A 15,482-nucleotide genomic window follows, 5' to 3' on the forward strand; every position below is an offset into this window, starting at 1 on the left:
CGGAGCTTCGAACTCCGGCGAGGACTTGCTCCAGACGTTTTATAAAATAGAGGACTTATTTCACAAATTTTTCCGATCAGGGATCTAGTTCAGACGGCGAGACAAAGACAGAGACTAATTTGAGGATTAAGCCAAGCCTATTTTTAAATATGAAATTTACAAAATCTTGATCACAATTATTCTAAGCCACAGCAATAATAGATTATACGTTTATTGGTTCGTATCATTGTTAAACCTACTCATTATCATCAATTTGAAGAGATGACCATTGATGGAATCTTCTCATTTTCATTTTAGATGAAGCACTAGGGCAACAAGTAACGCCTGAATTCTCAGAATTTTATTTCCTTTAGTCCAACTAGATTGTTAAATGGTAGAAAACAACAGTGAACCAAAATATAATGAATAAAAGCAATTTCTCTTAGCATTTACTTCTGTATATTATGATTTTAAAATCATCATAGTTTTCTACTATATATACACACAACAACAGAATCACATTCTTTTCCATTGTCTGTATTCCTTGATCTCATTTCGCTTCATGATTTAATCACCCTAAATCATATAATCAACCACTCTGATTATAACCTTGTGTGGCCCTCCATAACTAAAAACATAAAAGGAAAAACTGCTCAATAAACAACTAAATTGTAGGGTGTAAGGAAAGGAGAATAAATTGATAGTTAAGTGATAAAAATATGTTAGACTATTATTTTAGGCTATTATAGTCTATAGTCTACATCAAATCTGAATCAAACAAGGCAGTTTTTGAAAATCAATTTGGTTAAAAAGAGTGAGCATACCAATAAAAAAACCTTATAAGTCTAACATGCTAACCCATTTAATAAATACAACTAATATAATTATTGACTTAAATAAATATTTGATCCATGTAAAATAGCTTCACTTTCGTTTTAGTTCTATCATTTGAAAACACCCTTTAACCACTATAATTTAGGCCTCGTTCGGGGTGGTTTAGTCGTATGTTTTGAAATTTTAACAACTACAACGATTTTCAGTTCCATAAATCCAGTTTTAATTTTTGGCTTTTCAGTTTTAATAAGTTATTGTCAACTTTATAAATTCATTGTAGTGATCATCGTTGTAACACATTTTATCAACATTACCTGGTAGTGGTTGTATATGTTACTTGGTGGTGATGGTGGTGGTCGTGGATGAGGTCATGGGGGTGGATACTACATGTGGCAACAACAACAACCACGAAATTGGTGTTGGTGGTAAAGGGCGGTGGGGATTCTTGTTGCAGTCGTGGAAGGAGGTGTTGGTCTATCACCATTATCTAGTGATGGTAGTGGATGTTACTTGGTGTGACGAAGGTGGTGATGGTGGTATATGAGGAGGTGGATGTTATATGGCGGCGATAGTGGGTGGTGGGGATGCAGATGCAGTGGCAGTGGTAGTGGTGGTATATAAGGTGGATGTTATATGGCGGTGATAGTGGTAGTGGTGGTATATAAGGTGGATGTTATATGGCAGCGATAGTGGTGACGGTAGTGGGTGGTGGGGATGCAGTGGTAGTGGTGGAAGATTGTGTGATCGAGGTGGTGGAAGGTATGCAGAGGTGATGGTTACAGCGTAAGCGGTGGTAGTAGATGGAGGTTGGTGTTGGTGGCGACGCGGTTGGTGGTAGTGGTGATCATAGCACCAGTGACGGAGGGGAGTTGTGGTGCATAGTGTTGGCCACAGTGTAGCAAGAGTGGTGGTGGTTGGTGGTAATAGCGGTGGGGCAGTGGCGATGGTAATGGTGCCAGTAATTAGTGGTGGTAGCAATTCCTGGTGGTGGCCACGGTTGGTGGTAGTGGTGATCATAGCACCAGTGACGGAAGCAATGGATGGTGGCAAAAGAGGTGACAACAATAACAACAACGGTGGCGTTCATGGTGGGTGGTGATGAATTATATATTCCTGAAACTAAACCATTTTTTATGATTTCAAATATTAGACTAAAATTATTTTGAAGTTAAGTAAAAATTCATTTTAACATCATTTTTGCCAAATTCGTATTCAAATTTGCGTTTAAATACCAAAAAACAAAAACACAACCGCCCCAACCCTGAACACCCATAAAATTCACTCTTGTCCAATCCATTTGCACAAAACGTTAAGTAGTCAAAGAACTCCACGTAAACATTTGACATCATTTATAATTGCGTCATTCTAGCCAGAAATATACCACATGACAACCAAAAACCTTCAGATACCTTTCACCCTTAACCCATTTTGCAGCAATCGAGCAACCACCGTGCTAAACCCACACAACAGCATAATAAATTTCTAAACCCAATAGCTGACCCAACATGCTCAATTTAACACTTAAAGAACCGAACGGACCCGTTTACCCGATCCGCCCCTATTTCCACCCTCATTAGTGAACACTTACTCACAGGAAATATATCCATACAGAGTAATTTCTTTTATTAGACATGTAATGGAAACAATCTTGAAAAATCATACCAAAAAAATTACTAGAACCTATAATTATTACAAAAACATACAACACAAAGCTGTATACAGTAACGACTACATCCGCTGCCACCCGAGAACTAGTAAAAGAACGGGAGCGGAGAGCAAATACTATATAACAGGTGAAGATAAAGCTCTCTGCTTGCACAACGAGCTTTACCCAAGAAGAAAGTTATATATGATTTCATAGTCAACAAAATACTTCGCCTTGTACAGGAAATCAGCATACAGTGCGCCCATAGCACAGACAAGCAAGATATAGGTTTTTTGACCATTTCTCCTGAACAAAAACAGAACCGAAATGAGAAGAAAACGGTTTTGATAAAAAAAAAAACAATCAATTCAGAATTCAATCCAAACCTTGACATGTGTGCTTGGAAATTGAGATGTACGCAGAGTTTCCTGGGTTTCATCACCAGGCCTGCGCCTCGGAATGCTTAATATAAGAGCAGATTGATCCCATGTAGCAGCAGTTGCAGTAATCCTGTAACCATTATCCCAACGTCTGTGGATTCCATCACTAGGATAGAGAAAATCAAGTTCGACAACCTACATTCAAAAGATGGATATGAGAGCAAGAAAAATGCCGGTTGGCATAGAAACAATAGAATACGAACATTTAGAACCGAGCCAGGACAATAAATACACAAAACACCAAATTATCATACAAAAGAATACAAACTAAACAGCAAACCTGATCACTAAATCCAGCATTTCGAGACATAACAACGCCCCAGCGGCTTCCAGCAGTGGCCATCGAAGTCACATGAAAGCCTTCTCTCCACTTCTTGTTGATCCATTTGAAGGGAAAGGAATCACTTACTTTGTATGATTGTTGTGTATATTGTGTGCCTGCATAAATTAGAACACAAGTCACAAAAAAATCGATGATAACAACTGCATAATCCCTGTATTTAGAGGTCTGCAAAATTCAAATTGTAGTCCAAATAAAAAGGTTTAAGCAAAGCTCACTTAAACAAACAGGGAAGACACAACCTATACTTAAAAGGTTACTGATAGGAATGGCTTCAAAAGAAAAAGAATTGATTTATTCAAAGAAAAATGAACACAGCTGCTGAGAATCCCCAATGAGTCCCTTTTCCCTTTCTATATTCTACTAACTTCCTAACTGTGTGTAAATCTTAGCCCAAAAACAAGAATAAATGTATGTAAGAGTTACTAATCTGGAAAAAACTTATTATGTATTAGTTATTAGACAGGATGCATGATCATCGAGGAAAAAATAAAATCACATTCACCATTTGTAAAATGTAACTTAACAAAGCAAACAGACCTTTTGACATTACGACAAGAGAGCTCCCATTATTAGCCCCAGCTATAGAAGTAATGTAATAGTTCTTTTCCCACTGCTCCATGATCCATTCCTGGGAAACAGAATCATATGAGTAACTTGCATAAAATGAAAACAGATAACTAAGCTATGACATGCATTGATGTACTTCACATAATTTCACCTTGTGTAAGAAAAAAGGCGACAACTTGTAAACTTGAGATGTAAAACCAGTTCCAGCATCCATAATAAGTGCCCAGAGATTGGTACAAGAAGACACACAACTAATAAGAAGCCCATCTGCAATCCCCCTCTCCACATGCTGTGCTAATCTTGCATCCGCTACGTTGTAATGATACCTAATGATATATCCACTTTTGCCTTTAGTATGAACACAACATCATGGTGACAACAAAACACTCAAACAGTTGACAGTTTTGCCTTCAAGGACTAGCCATAGCTTAATTTGTGCAGATCAAGAAAAATACACCTTTAATAACCCAAGTCAAATCAATACACATTCAAAATGTATAAATTTACAAAGAATGCCATGCAATGTAGTCCTTGGCATAGCAATGGGTAAAATTTGTATCAATAAATTTTCTCCAGCATACTAACAGGTAAGATCAGCACTAGGTCCGTCCCCTAACTCTTGCTTCAAGTGTTGAGATAAATAAACTTTAGAACTATTGGTGCCTAATCTAACAACTATGAATATCACAATCGCCACCAGAAAGATCTTCATATTGCTAAAATTTAGTTTCAACACCTATCGATTTAACTTTTCCACCTGTGCAACCAATCATTAAAACCCAATTCTCCGAGCCTAATATTTAAGACACGCCAGGACACATTGAACTTCATCTACTTTAAGGATTCAACTTCTATATAACAAAGAGAATTTCCAGTTCAAAAATGGCTCCAAACTTATAAACAACATGACCCATATCATTTAGGTGTAATTATATGCTGAACAAAAATATATAGATATAGAATAAGTGAGCTGAAAAAAGGTTCAGACAATTTAACACTAAAGTAAACAATTCTTCCATTTGAAAACAATTCTTTACACTCCTGACATAAGATTCAGTGCATGAATAAAACTAAGACCTTATAGATATCTGATTACCCTATTAAAGGAAACGCTATAGAGTTATGGCAGCTTTACCTTTGCTTCATTGGCAGTCTTGCATTGTAAACTGAAATCCACTGGGTAGCGGGAACCCCCAAACGAACCTTCTTTTTGGGCTGTGAATCATCCTCTTCCTCAGTATTCAATCTACCCCTTTTTTGCCCAACCTGGTAAATATTGAATAAGGGAAGAAAGGATCATTATTTATGCATGAAGACCGACCAAAAAATTGAAAACATAATATAAATAAAACAAAAAATAAGAGACCTCCAAATCACAAAATCATGCTTACCTTTTGAGCACCTTCAGTATTAATAGGCCGCAATGCAGGATTTGGTCCAAGCATACCATCAAAGAGAGTTATTAGCTTGGAATAGTTAGGTTCTTCATCAAATTTCATGTTCACTACAAACTCAAGAAACTGTCTAAAGGGAGGAGGGCAGAAGCAGCATAACATCTCAGGAGATGTTCCCATCTTCTTTTTGCAAACAAGGAAGGATTTGTTATCACCCTGAAAAAGAAGGCAAAACCAGATTAAAGCAAAATAGGCGAAGAAATCCAATTACCACAGTAACCTACTTGATGAGAATATAAATAAATGTAAATACCTGATAACCTTGCCACGGTAACCGGCCTTTATGTAGGAAAATGAGTGTATATGCAAGAGATTCAAGATCATCCCTTCGACTAGCAGTTCTTCCCAAGTGTGCATGAACACTGGCATATCGAACAGTCCCCCTAGAGAATTTAAAATGATAAGTGTTAAGAAGTTTGATGAACATCCCAAGAACAAAAACCATAATAACAAGAGGAGTAAAAAAGAAAATAGCAACCAGAAGAAATTGAGAAAACAATTAAAAGAAAGGAAACACAGGAAACCTGAACATATCAGGGCGTTGATCATACTCAACATGCTGTCCACTGGAGGTGTCTCTCCATTTTGTTGCTGAAAAAATAAAAGCTCATATGAAGTAAAAAAAAGAAAAAGTGAAAAATGTAAGTAAGAAAGAACACATCTCATCCTTCAATTCAAATTACTCACCTAATCCCAGGTCAACAAGAAACAATTTCTTCTCTTGTGGTGTATTTGGCTGTCCTAGTAAAAAATTCTCTGGTTTTACATCTCCATGCACATATCTAAAATGAATCATAGGAACCAGAAGATCACATAAAAAACAAGAAATTAGAAACTCAAATTGTAACGATGACAGGGTATAACTAACAAATTAGGAAGAGAACAGTTGAATACAAAACATACCCTCTTGAGTGCATCTTCTCCAGGATCGACAATGATTCAACGGCAATACATGAAACCATTTCCGCAGACATCCTTTGCATTTAAAAGAAGCAATAACAGAATGTCAGGAAAAAAACAAGAAACAAATTAGTCACTAATTTGCTGTAGAAAGGAAGAAAAATGAAAAGGCAGAAAAAGGTTGAACAGTCAGAAGTGGAAAGCACCAATTTATAACATCAATGAAGGGAAATACACAATTAATGCCTATCGTGTGTCAAAGTTAAAATATAAGTAGTATTCACTTGAGTAAAAATTTACATAAAGAATGGAAACCAAGATGTTTAAAAAGCTCAAGTTAAGACCCATTTTTATCTGAAAAAGAACAACAGATCATCAACACCTATTACAGCTCAGACTTCAACATTTTTTAATAGTTAGGTACTTAGGTACCTATACATGTAGAAGAAAATAAATCTAAGAACAGTAACCACACTTAAATAAAAACCTTCAAAAGGGTGTTTTGAAAATGTATAATAGCCCTTATTTCAAAACGAGACCTATAATGAAGTAGATACAATGATAAAGGTATCTTATAGTTATACTCACGCCTGGTTTGAGTTATTCCATACATCCCATAAGCTTGGACCAAGCATGTCCATAACCTGCATATATACCAAAGAAAAAAATGTTTCAATTTCAAGGGTTATGTTGGCAATAACAACACAATGGTTGTTGTGTAGACCATACCATTACGTAGTATTCTCCTTGTCTTCCTTTATAATGTACTTTAGGTATCCCATGACTGCCACCAAGGGTGCTTTGAACAAAACAAAACAAAAAATCAAACCTCATGCTAATTAACTTCAATCACTGTATATAAATGCCAGGGTTGTTAATGGCGGATAGCGTAGTGTAGCGGCAGGCCCAAAAAACGCTATTTTGAGCGCTATAGCGGTGAATAGTGGAGTAGCGGAGAACCCCCAGGGCGCTACGCTATAGCACTATTGCGCCGCTATGGCGCGCAATTAACAAGCCTTTAAATGCAAAACAAATTTAATATATCCATAACATAATGATGAATAAGGCACCTACTTGTACACTTGCCATTCATATGGAGGGCCATAGTTACAGCCTTTACTGTTCCTATGTTCAAATTTCAGAGCCACCTGAAAAAATTAAAGATAGAATAGTCAATTTCAAGCCATAGGATTCTATAACCAAAACCATATACCCTCCTCAGCTGCTTAGCTTACCTCAGTGGCACCGGGGCCATTAATACGGTCAGTACCACCGGTAACTCGACGGCCAACAAAGACCTGTCCAAATCCACCTTTACCCAGTTTCCTCTCCACTTTGTACACAGGTGATCCTCCTACTTGAACCTTTGAGATGAAAAACAAATTGAAGTTTAAACAAAAAACTGGATATAGAAATGAATAATAACCAATAAGATTATATCAGCCATCAAAATAAACAGGGTAATCATCTGAATACCGACCCTCTCAGGAAAAGGGGTAGTGTTGCCTTCATCCTCTTGAGGGATGCCCTTGTTAGCACTCAACCCGCCACTATCACCACCACCCATCAAGCCTGCTTCAACTTCTTCTTCTTCCTTCTCCTTCCTTTGGTCCTCCGATATCACGATCACCGCCGGCTTCTCCTGCTCGAGCTTCTTTGCCGCCGCGACTGCAGCCCGAGTTTTGACGTATTTGGCAGCCGGAGACGGTGTTTCAGAGATTCTACGGCCTACCGGAGCACCACGACGGCGTTGCGGTTCACTACGAAGCTCCGGCATTCTCGAAACCCATGCAATCGATTCGCAGCGCCAGGAATCACCCCGATCATTATATGCCTTGATTCATGGATGAAATTGACGGTGAATTTAGGAGAGAATTTTTCGAATGAAGAGAAATCGACGAACAAATCGAAAGAAAAAGGGAATTGACGGGTTTAATCAGAGGATTAGGGTTAGGGTTTGATGGATGAGGCGAAAGAAATATCCAATTGGATGAATAAGATGAACAAAAATCAGAGAAAATGAAAAATCTAAACTTTATAGTACAACCTGAGTCACCTGACCGACATTCACATCACAAGATTGTTAGGTGATAAAAAAGTCTAGAGAAATATGAAATTATACACGCATTATTTTTTAAATAGACCCATTCAACCTTCTTTATCTTTCATTTTCCAAGCCTCCTTGAGTTTGGACAAAGTTCACATCATCTTATACAAATGGAATTTTATTCGAGTCGAAAATATTATATTACTCGGAAAAAATACATTGAGCACAGAGAAAAAGAAGACGAAAAGGATAAACAAAACAAAGTGATTATCAGTTGAAAAGCGAAGGTTATTAATCATATAATACTCGTTACTGACAGAAAAGTCGTCAGAGTAATGAGTTACGCTGTAATCGCAAGAAAATATGTGGTACAGTGATTGAGAGTGAAAGGAAGTTTGTCATGGAACACAACATCGACACTCTCTGAACCCTAGAAAACCTCGCAAGAAAATATGTAGTACAGTGATTGAGAGTGAAAGGAAGTTTGTCATGGAACACAACATCGACACTCTCTGAACCCTAGAAAACTTCACAAGAAAATGTTCGCTTCAGTGATTGAGAGTGAAAGGAAGTCTGTCATGGAACACAACATCGACACTCTCTGAACCCTAAAAATCCCTAAGAACCTCATATTTGTCTATTCTTTTATGCCACTAGGTTTCTAACCTCCTCGAGAAGAGGTTTTCTTTGAGAGGGGAACTTTTTCAGTGTTGAGTAGTACGAACACGCATTTATAATGCTATCATGGATCCTTTATGGATAATTGGATATTGGTTTACTTATTCCTTTTTTAATATCTTTTAAAAATTATAATAATAATTGTAGGTGTTAAAGATGGAGCACCGAATTCCATATTGTAGAAGTACCGAAGATTTACTCACATGAAATATATATCTTCCAACTCCCAATGGGTTTTATTCCCTCCTTGGTGAGGGTTTCCTCTTATGCGGGAGTTACATTTTTCTTTTACCCTTGACCTTCACTTCGCCACCACCCTCCACCTATGTCGCCACCCTCTTCCTTGTTTGCACTTTGTTGTTTTTGTTAATGTTCTTGTTCTTCTTTGGTGTTGATAGTTGTTTGTTCCATCTCCTTTTGATTTTTTTCCTTTACTTCCTATCTTGGGGCCCTCTTCTTCCTCTTAAAATGATCATATAGTCACAAGAAGGGGATTGATTTGTGTTTCAAAATTTGTTGCAAACTTTTAACTTGGAAGACAATGTGAATAAAATCTTTTAAAAAAAGTTTTCAATAAAATAAGTTGTAGCGGAATAAATAATGAGTAAATAAAAGAGTAAGAGATGAAAATAAATGCTCAATCAGGGGCGGATCTACCTTAAGTTCGGGGTTCAACTGAACCCCCTGAACAAAAAAAAATTGCCCTTATTTGCCTATATAATTTTTTTTGAACCCCCTGAAAATTTTAAATTATACTAGTAGACTAAGTTTTGCACCTATTTGCACCAAAAACCCACTTATTTGTATCAACTATGACTTGTATACTTTCTGATGGATAAACATATTAAAGTTGTTTTTAATTATATTTTTATCGATGTGTTCATTTAAAAATTTTGAACCCCCTGACCCCGGGGTCCTGGATCCGTCACTGTGCTCAATGACATATTTTAGTTCACTGTTAAGCCGTGGGCTACCACCACTAATTAAACAAGTATTATTCAAGACCTCTCATTATTTTAGAAAACCTCTTCAAGCTCTACAACTTTCTTTAAAAGAAATTGATGAACAATTATGTATTCTCCTTAAGAGATGATAGAACAGGCGATGTAGCTTAGTAGCTCTCTTGTGTTTTTCTCTAAGTGTTTTGGAACTTAAGCTTTCATTGGAGATTTACAACATATGAAAGAATAAAAACTTAGAAAGATTGCTTGTGCGCAAGATATGAATAATCAAGTTAGTTCACTAGTCTTCATTCTTTTTCATCTTTATAATTTATATAACCCTTAAAAAAGTGCGTTAGGGTTAGGGCTTCTTTGTTATTCTTCAAACGGTTTGAAAGTACCTCATTAAATACAAAGATCCATTTTTGTACTACGTGAATCTTCACTTCAGCTTTAACTTAACCTTTGCCAAAACAAATAAACAAAATATATCCTTCAGCCTAGGAGATGTACTAGCATTCCGTTTTTTCATAAACTTCAAGTTTGACTTTCCAAGGAGTCTAAGATATGATAAAACTAGTTTTTTGAGTCTGAGGCATATGCCACATTAGATCTTTGTTCATACGAGGTCTAAGACTAGGCCCTAGTAGGCCATGTCTTGCTTAGCTAGGTGATGTCTTCATTTGGTGACAAACGATGTCTTCAATATCTAGACAATGTCAATGTAGATGGTTGACGATGTCATTACATCCTTGTAGGTGATGTCTTTGTTGTTAGTCGTACTTCAAAAATCTAAAAGATCCATCTTTAGGTCATGTTCAATCAGATATCTTCATGATTTTTATCATCAAAACCTATTAAGAAATTTGTAGGTACCCGCAGTCGAGACTTAACATATCTAAGTGAAGATATCATCTGATATTTGTCTACCTCTGCAGAGGAATGTTGTTTATCGCACCTTATGTTAATTTAAGTCGGTGTCTCTTACATAACATCAGTAGCACCAAGAAGCCTATTTGGTGATAAATGGAATAAGCGTAGAAAAAAAGTGTATTCGCTTTTGGGTCAACGAGTCAAAGATTGTGCTGGAGATTTATGGATTGCTGGTTTAGTTAATTATTCTTCTTGACTTTTCCGTTTGTTGAGTTGTAATGTTTCCGTTAATGAGTGAGCATCTTTTGATTTGTATTATTCTTATGTTGTAGCATTGCATAACTAACCTATTAGTTTTTGTTACTTTGTTCTTCGCATGTAAGTGTCTTTGCAAAATCACTAAGGTTTGATTGACAAAAATTACCTCATAGCTAGAACACCGCTTGAGAGAAATTAGTCACCACAGTTTAAGATTGGATGAAGGGTGTCATGCCCATTCAAAAACATTGTTTTAAAGTGACGGAAATCTGTATATAGCAGTTATGTGAAACAGCATGCAATTGACAATTCTAGTTTACAATGTGTTAATGAAAGTGATATGTAGGGTAGTATTGTGACCATTGATTCCACAACCTTTGTAATCATAAGTTTTCCTGATTGATCACTCGAACGAACACTTGGATTGTGTTTGTAAAAAAGTTGCAAAAACATAAACCAACTAAATTACTTCTGCCCACTTTGATTTTTGCTTACTGTGATTTTCCACAATGTATCCAATAAAGCACGGAGGCAAGGACAGGTTGGAGCAATATCTTGCTATGAATTAAGTCATGATGAAAAGAGATAAGATGAAAATGAATAACATAACAACCTTAATGACTTTTGCAATGCATTATACAAATCTCATACTTCCAAGGAAGAAAAATATGGTACAGACAGAGCATTTAGAGAGAAAAACATTAGACAAGTTGATTGTAGATACTTCCAAGGACCAAGATTCACAAGTTATGACAAGCAACTTTAATGATAGTTCTGACCAATTGCAGTGCTTTTGCAGCTTCAAGACGTTGCTACAGTTTGTGCATCATGAAAATCACCCCATTAGTTAGACTACAAAACAACTAAATTACTCTTAGAAACAGAACTAGTTAGAACCATGGAATGAAACTAAAATGGTAGCGATGATTAGGGACTGTAACTTGACTAGAATTTAACTGCTATGTTTGTGCATTAATTAACGAATTGCATCCAACAACATAAAATGGGTATATTGGGCATAACATAAAACTAGAGAACTAGCAATACATCAATGGAAAAGATTCAATTCTCCATTGGTATGTATAAGTACTTACTCATATGAAAATGTAGAAGCCTGATTCATCATTGGTCTCATTCATCTCGGGTGGCAGGATCTACTCCAGTAGAAGGGCTATCAGCAAAATATTCTTGGTGCCTTAAATTCACGCCATACTGTTCATAAAAGATAATAAGTAAATTAAATGTGAAGAGATGTTAACACATCAAGCACAATCAATGAAAAACGAACAACATCTTATCTTCTACCAAGCTCAGTTTGATACAATAACATTGATCCCAGAAGCTTTAAAAAATATTCTAAAAACGGGAATAGACCAGCATGGGATGGCACAAAGGGTACAGCTTGTGTCTTTTGGCAAGAGGAACTTAATTCAATCCCTGGGGGTCAAAATCCCAAGGGAGAGGGCTTTACCTATAGTGCTCCTGGCCCAAAGGGAAATCGAATCCCAAACAAGGCCTTGCTCACCTATGGCATGTGTCTGTTACCACCCAAAACCCTGTGGAGCCTAATTAGGCAGAGTGGAGCCTAAACAGGAAGTTTAAAAAAACCAGTGAACACATTCAAACCACAAGTCTTATCATAAATTGATCTAGAAAGCATCCAAACCAGCTCAGTCTTCGTTTTCATTCTTCAATTCAGACATAAGAGGGAAATGAATTAGTGACAGATGACATCCGAGGTGGAGGTGTGCAAAGCAGCAGAGACCACAGTAATTTGACCCCAAGAAGATGTGATTTGTCACGGCTTTAAGTCACTCTACGTAGTGAATATCAGCCATTATTATTATCTAATCTTGCAACAAATGTGACAAGCTAATAATAGCGGAGCAGTAGGCTTTCAATGGAGTGGAATGGATGGTTCCAAAAGCCTAGACTAGACTAAAAATTGTTGCAAAGGGTTAAAAGATGGATGGAATCATGGAATGTTAGAAAGTGGTCTAGAAGAGTGGATATTCGTATATCTATATGTAGCCAGATGCAGGGATGGGAGCACACCAAGGGATAAATATACAGCCAGCAGCAGTGTATATATGTATAGCATAATGATTGATGGCCTGTGTAAAGTAAACACTACAAATAACAGATTGTTGCAAGTCTTATGACACTTAAACAAGAAGGAAACTTCACTCCATTTAAATTTAGATAACTTCTCTGACTCTTACCTCACGCAGTGCCTTTGATAAGTCTTCCATTGTTAAAACTAGGCGCTTCTCCTGTTACAATGAAATGTAAGTACTAGAAACATACAGTGAATGTGTAAAGTTAAAACCAGATTAAGAGCTTTCAAAACCTTCTGTTGCTTGTCCCTTTTGTCTTTTGGAATCGTTGCCTGTCTTGCCTTGCAGTGCCTGCAGTTGACATCGAGTGAAATCATCATGCGGGAATAGACATGTAAAAGAAAGACATAGCAACTAAATGGCAAATAACAATGCACTCATGACTAAGCCGAAAGAAATAGCAATGCCATTATTATAGATGATTATAAAAAAAGGAGAAATAACATTTTCAGATTACACAATGGTAAAACCAAACAACTTAAAAGCCAGTTTGAAACGGACTAAAGAAATCTTAATGGAGCTAATCAACTAGAAAGAAAAAAATAAAAGCATTGGATAAGCTCCAATAAGTGCTCTTTGATCTGCATCCAAACACACTCTTAGACAACGAAACAAGCATCCAAAAAACAAAGAGAGCAGAACAGGCAATCTCCCAACTCCTAAGGGGGGTAAAAGCCACTCAACAACATAATGTGTGTTTGGATACTAGTTGAATAACTTAGAGTTGGATATCCAAACACGCCCTATAAATACTAACTTTTTTTTCTAATTTTCATTCTTCCTTTCATATTTGGGTGTCAATTCATGCAGTGATTGAAGGTTAAAAGTTAAAACAAATGCGAAATAAAACAAAAACAAAAATGGGCAAAGGGAAGGTACTGGAGTGCATCGCCTGCAACTTCAGCAACAAATTTCTGAGTGGCAACAGCTACAAGTCTAGTCCTGAAACAAATATTTCAAAGTCAAAGATGGAATGAATATATGAAAGGCTAAGATTTGGAATCGAAGTTGAATAAACAAACACTCACAATCGAACATCAGGGCACTGAAAGCCACTCTTGGCCAAGTAATGCTCCACCAACTCATCAGGTATCTACATAAACTCAAAACAAAAAGGTAAAATTAATTTGAATAATTGAAGTGAAAGTAGAAAATTGAAAAGAAAAAGAAGAGAAAAGAAAAGAGACAGTGGGAGTATAATCCATTAAGGAAGCAAGGAAATCAGAGAGTGCAGCATCATCATCGGGCCTTCCTTCACTTGATTGAGGGTTGTTCATTTCTATTATTATCAACAATCAATCACACCGCCCTGCATTCCCAAAACTCAATCAAAATCAAAATTGAATGAAAGGAATAAAGGAGAAAGAGCAACGGCAGCAAGCGAGTGACGGTGACAGTATAGCAGAACCAGGATTTTTGTCGAGCCTGGGCAATGTTAAGCCTAAGTGTCTAATTTGAAAACCATAATCAAATATTTGGATACACATCATGTAAAATGGCACCAAACTTTAGAACCAGAAGAATGAGACCTCACACACAAAATCAAACTTAATTCAACCAGAAATATAACAGTAGAAATCTGAAGCAAGAATGAAGCATGAAATATATAGAAAATCTAGCAAACAATGTCAGAAAAATGATAAGAGAAGTTTCATTCACAAAAGCTATTAAAGCATACTATTTCATTGAACTGTTACAACAACTTTAGCAGCTTCCAGAATTTCTTTCAGTAATTTAACAGCCATCTAAACTAGGTAAGTTTTTTAACATCCAGAAACAATAAACCTAGCAAAAAACGACAACGAAAATTGTGGAACGGAAGTGGCTTGTGAATCATAGACAGTGAATTAAGGAACTTGAATTGCTGAGTGAACAAATTCATGTGTCATTACAAGTTAAAATATGCTAAGAAAAAATCAAACTCGGTTACTTCCATTGATAATTCAACCTCAAGGCTCAAGGTTTTACATAAATCAATGGAATCAAAGCTTTTACCTGCAAAATCAAGCCAGGGCTGTGTGGGCCTGTGGACTGTGGTGGCTCAGCGAAACAGAGGTGTGGTGGGTGCGGTGCGTGTGGGATGTGGTGGGCGCGGTGCGTGGCTGGGCTCTGCGAAGAACAAGAACAAGAGGAGAAGCAAAGAGAGAGTCTATAACTCTATATAGGATTGGAGTTGGACATTGGGTTCCCGTTTATTTTGGTTTAATGGGAGTTGGGTTTGGGGCCTCCCCATGGGGCTGCGCGCCCCACCCTTTTTTTTTAAACCCAAAAGTGCCATACGGAAAGGTACTTTCCGTATTCAATTTAACTGAATACGGAAAGGTACTTTCCGTATTATATTTTGATGACTACGGAAAGGTATTTTCCGTATTTAACTCTGACAGGATTCTCCCTTTTTCCACCATT

General features: G+C 36.9%; 2 protein-coding genes across 4 annotated transcripts; both read right to left on the bottom strand.

Annotated features, from left to right (window-relative positions):
- Positions 1-2,411: 2,411 nt before the first annotated feature.
- On the bottom strand, positions 2,412-8,253 carry LOC130729022 (casein kinase 1-like protein HD16). The gene is made up of 16 exons (XM_057580633.1): positions 7,643-8,253; positions 7,398-7,526; positions 7,237-7,310; positions 6,892-6,961; positions 6,751-6,806; positions 6,166-6,237; positions 5,950-6,044; positions 5,787-5,853; positions 5,516-5,645; positions 5,200-5,418; positions 4,944-5,074; positions 3,960-4,134; positions 3,779-3,869; positions 3,179-3,336; positions 2,845-3,033; positions 2,412-2,764 (listed from the first exon to the last, which is right to left on the bottom strand). The coding sequence occupies exons 1-16, from the start codon at positions 7,937-7,939 to the stop codon at positions 2,705-2,707; spliced, it is 2,013 nt and encodes a 670-aa protein (XP_057436616.1). The 5' UTR covers positions 7,940-8,253; the 3' UTR covers positions 2,412-2,704.
- A 3,292-nt stretch (positions 8,254-11,545) lies between these two features.
- Positions 11,546-15,258, bottom strand: LOC130729023 (transcription initiation factor TFIID subunit 10). Of its 3 annotated transcripts, none has more exons than XM_057580635.1 (8): positions 15,072-15,258; positions 14,264-14,385; positions 14,105-14,169; positions 13,956-14,018; positions 13,310-13,367; positions 13,182-13,232; positions 12,054-12,171; positions 11,546-11,811 (listed from the first exon to the last, which is right to left on the bottom strand). In XM_057580635.1, the coding sequence occupies exons 2-7, from the start codon at positions 14,351-14,353 to the stop codon at positions 12,091-12,093; spliced, it is 408 nt and encodes a 135-aa protein (XP_057436618.1). In that variant the 5' UTR covers positions 14,354-14,385; positions 15,072-15,258; the 3' UTR covers positions 11,546-11,811; positions 12,054-12,090. The 3 variants fall into 3 exon arrangements, with proteins under 3 accessions (XP_057436618.1, XP_057436619.1, XP_057436617.1); XM_057580636.1 differs by having other exon boundaries at positions 11,546-11,822; XM_057580634.1 differs by having other exon boundaries at positions 11,546-11,771; positions 15,072-15,257.
- Between the last annotated feature and the right edge of the window lie 224 nt (positions 15,259-15,482).

This window comes from Lotus japonicus, chromosome 1, assembly GCF_012489685.1.
Source record: "Lotus japonicus ecotype B-129 chromosome 1, LjGifu_v1.2".
Taxonomy (NCBI): Eukaryota; Viridiplantae; Streptophyta; class Magnoliopsida; order Fabales; family Fabaceae; genus Lotus; species Lotus japonicus.

Coding starts and splice junctions, on each gene's coding strand:
- LOC130729022 (XM_057580633.1), bottom strand. CDS start 7,939: ATGCCGGAGCTTCGTAGTGAACCGCAACGCCGTCGTGGTGCTCCGGTA. Junction 4,135..4,943: donor AGACTGCCAATGAAGCAAAG/GTAAAGCTGCCA, acceptor ATATATCATTAG/GTATCATTACAACGTAGCGG. Junction 3,870..3,959: donor CGCCTTTTTTCTTACACAAG/GTGAAATTATGT, acceptor TCTGTTTCCCAG/GAATGGATCATGGAGCAGTG.
- LOC130729023 (XM_057580635.1), bottom strand. CDS start 14,353: ATGAACAACCCTCAATCAAGTGAAGGAAGGCCCGATGATGATGCTGCA. Junction 14,019..14,104: donor CAGTGCCCTGATGTTCGATT/GTGAGTGTTTGT, acceptor TATTTGTTTCAG/GACTAGACTTGTAGCTGTTG. Junction 12,172..13,181: donor TATCAAAGGCACTGCGTGAG/GTAAGAGTCAGA, acceptor TTTTATGAACAG/TATGGCGTGAATTTAAGGCA.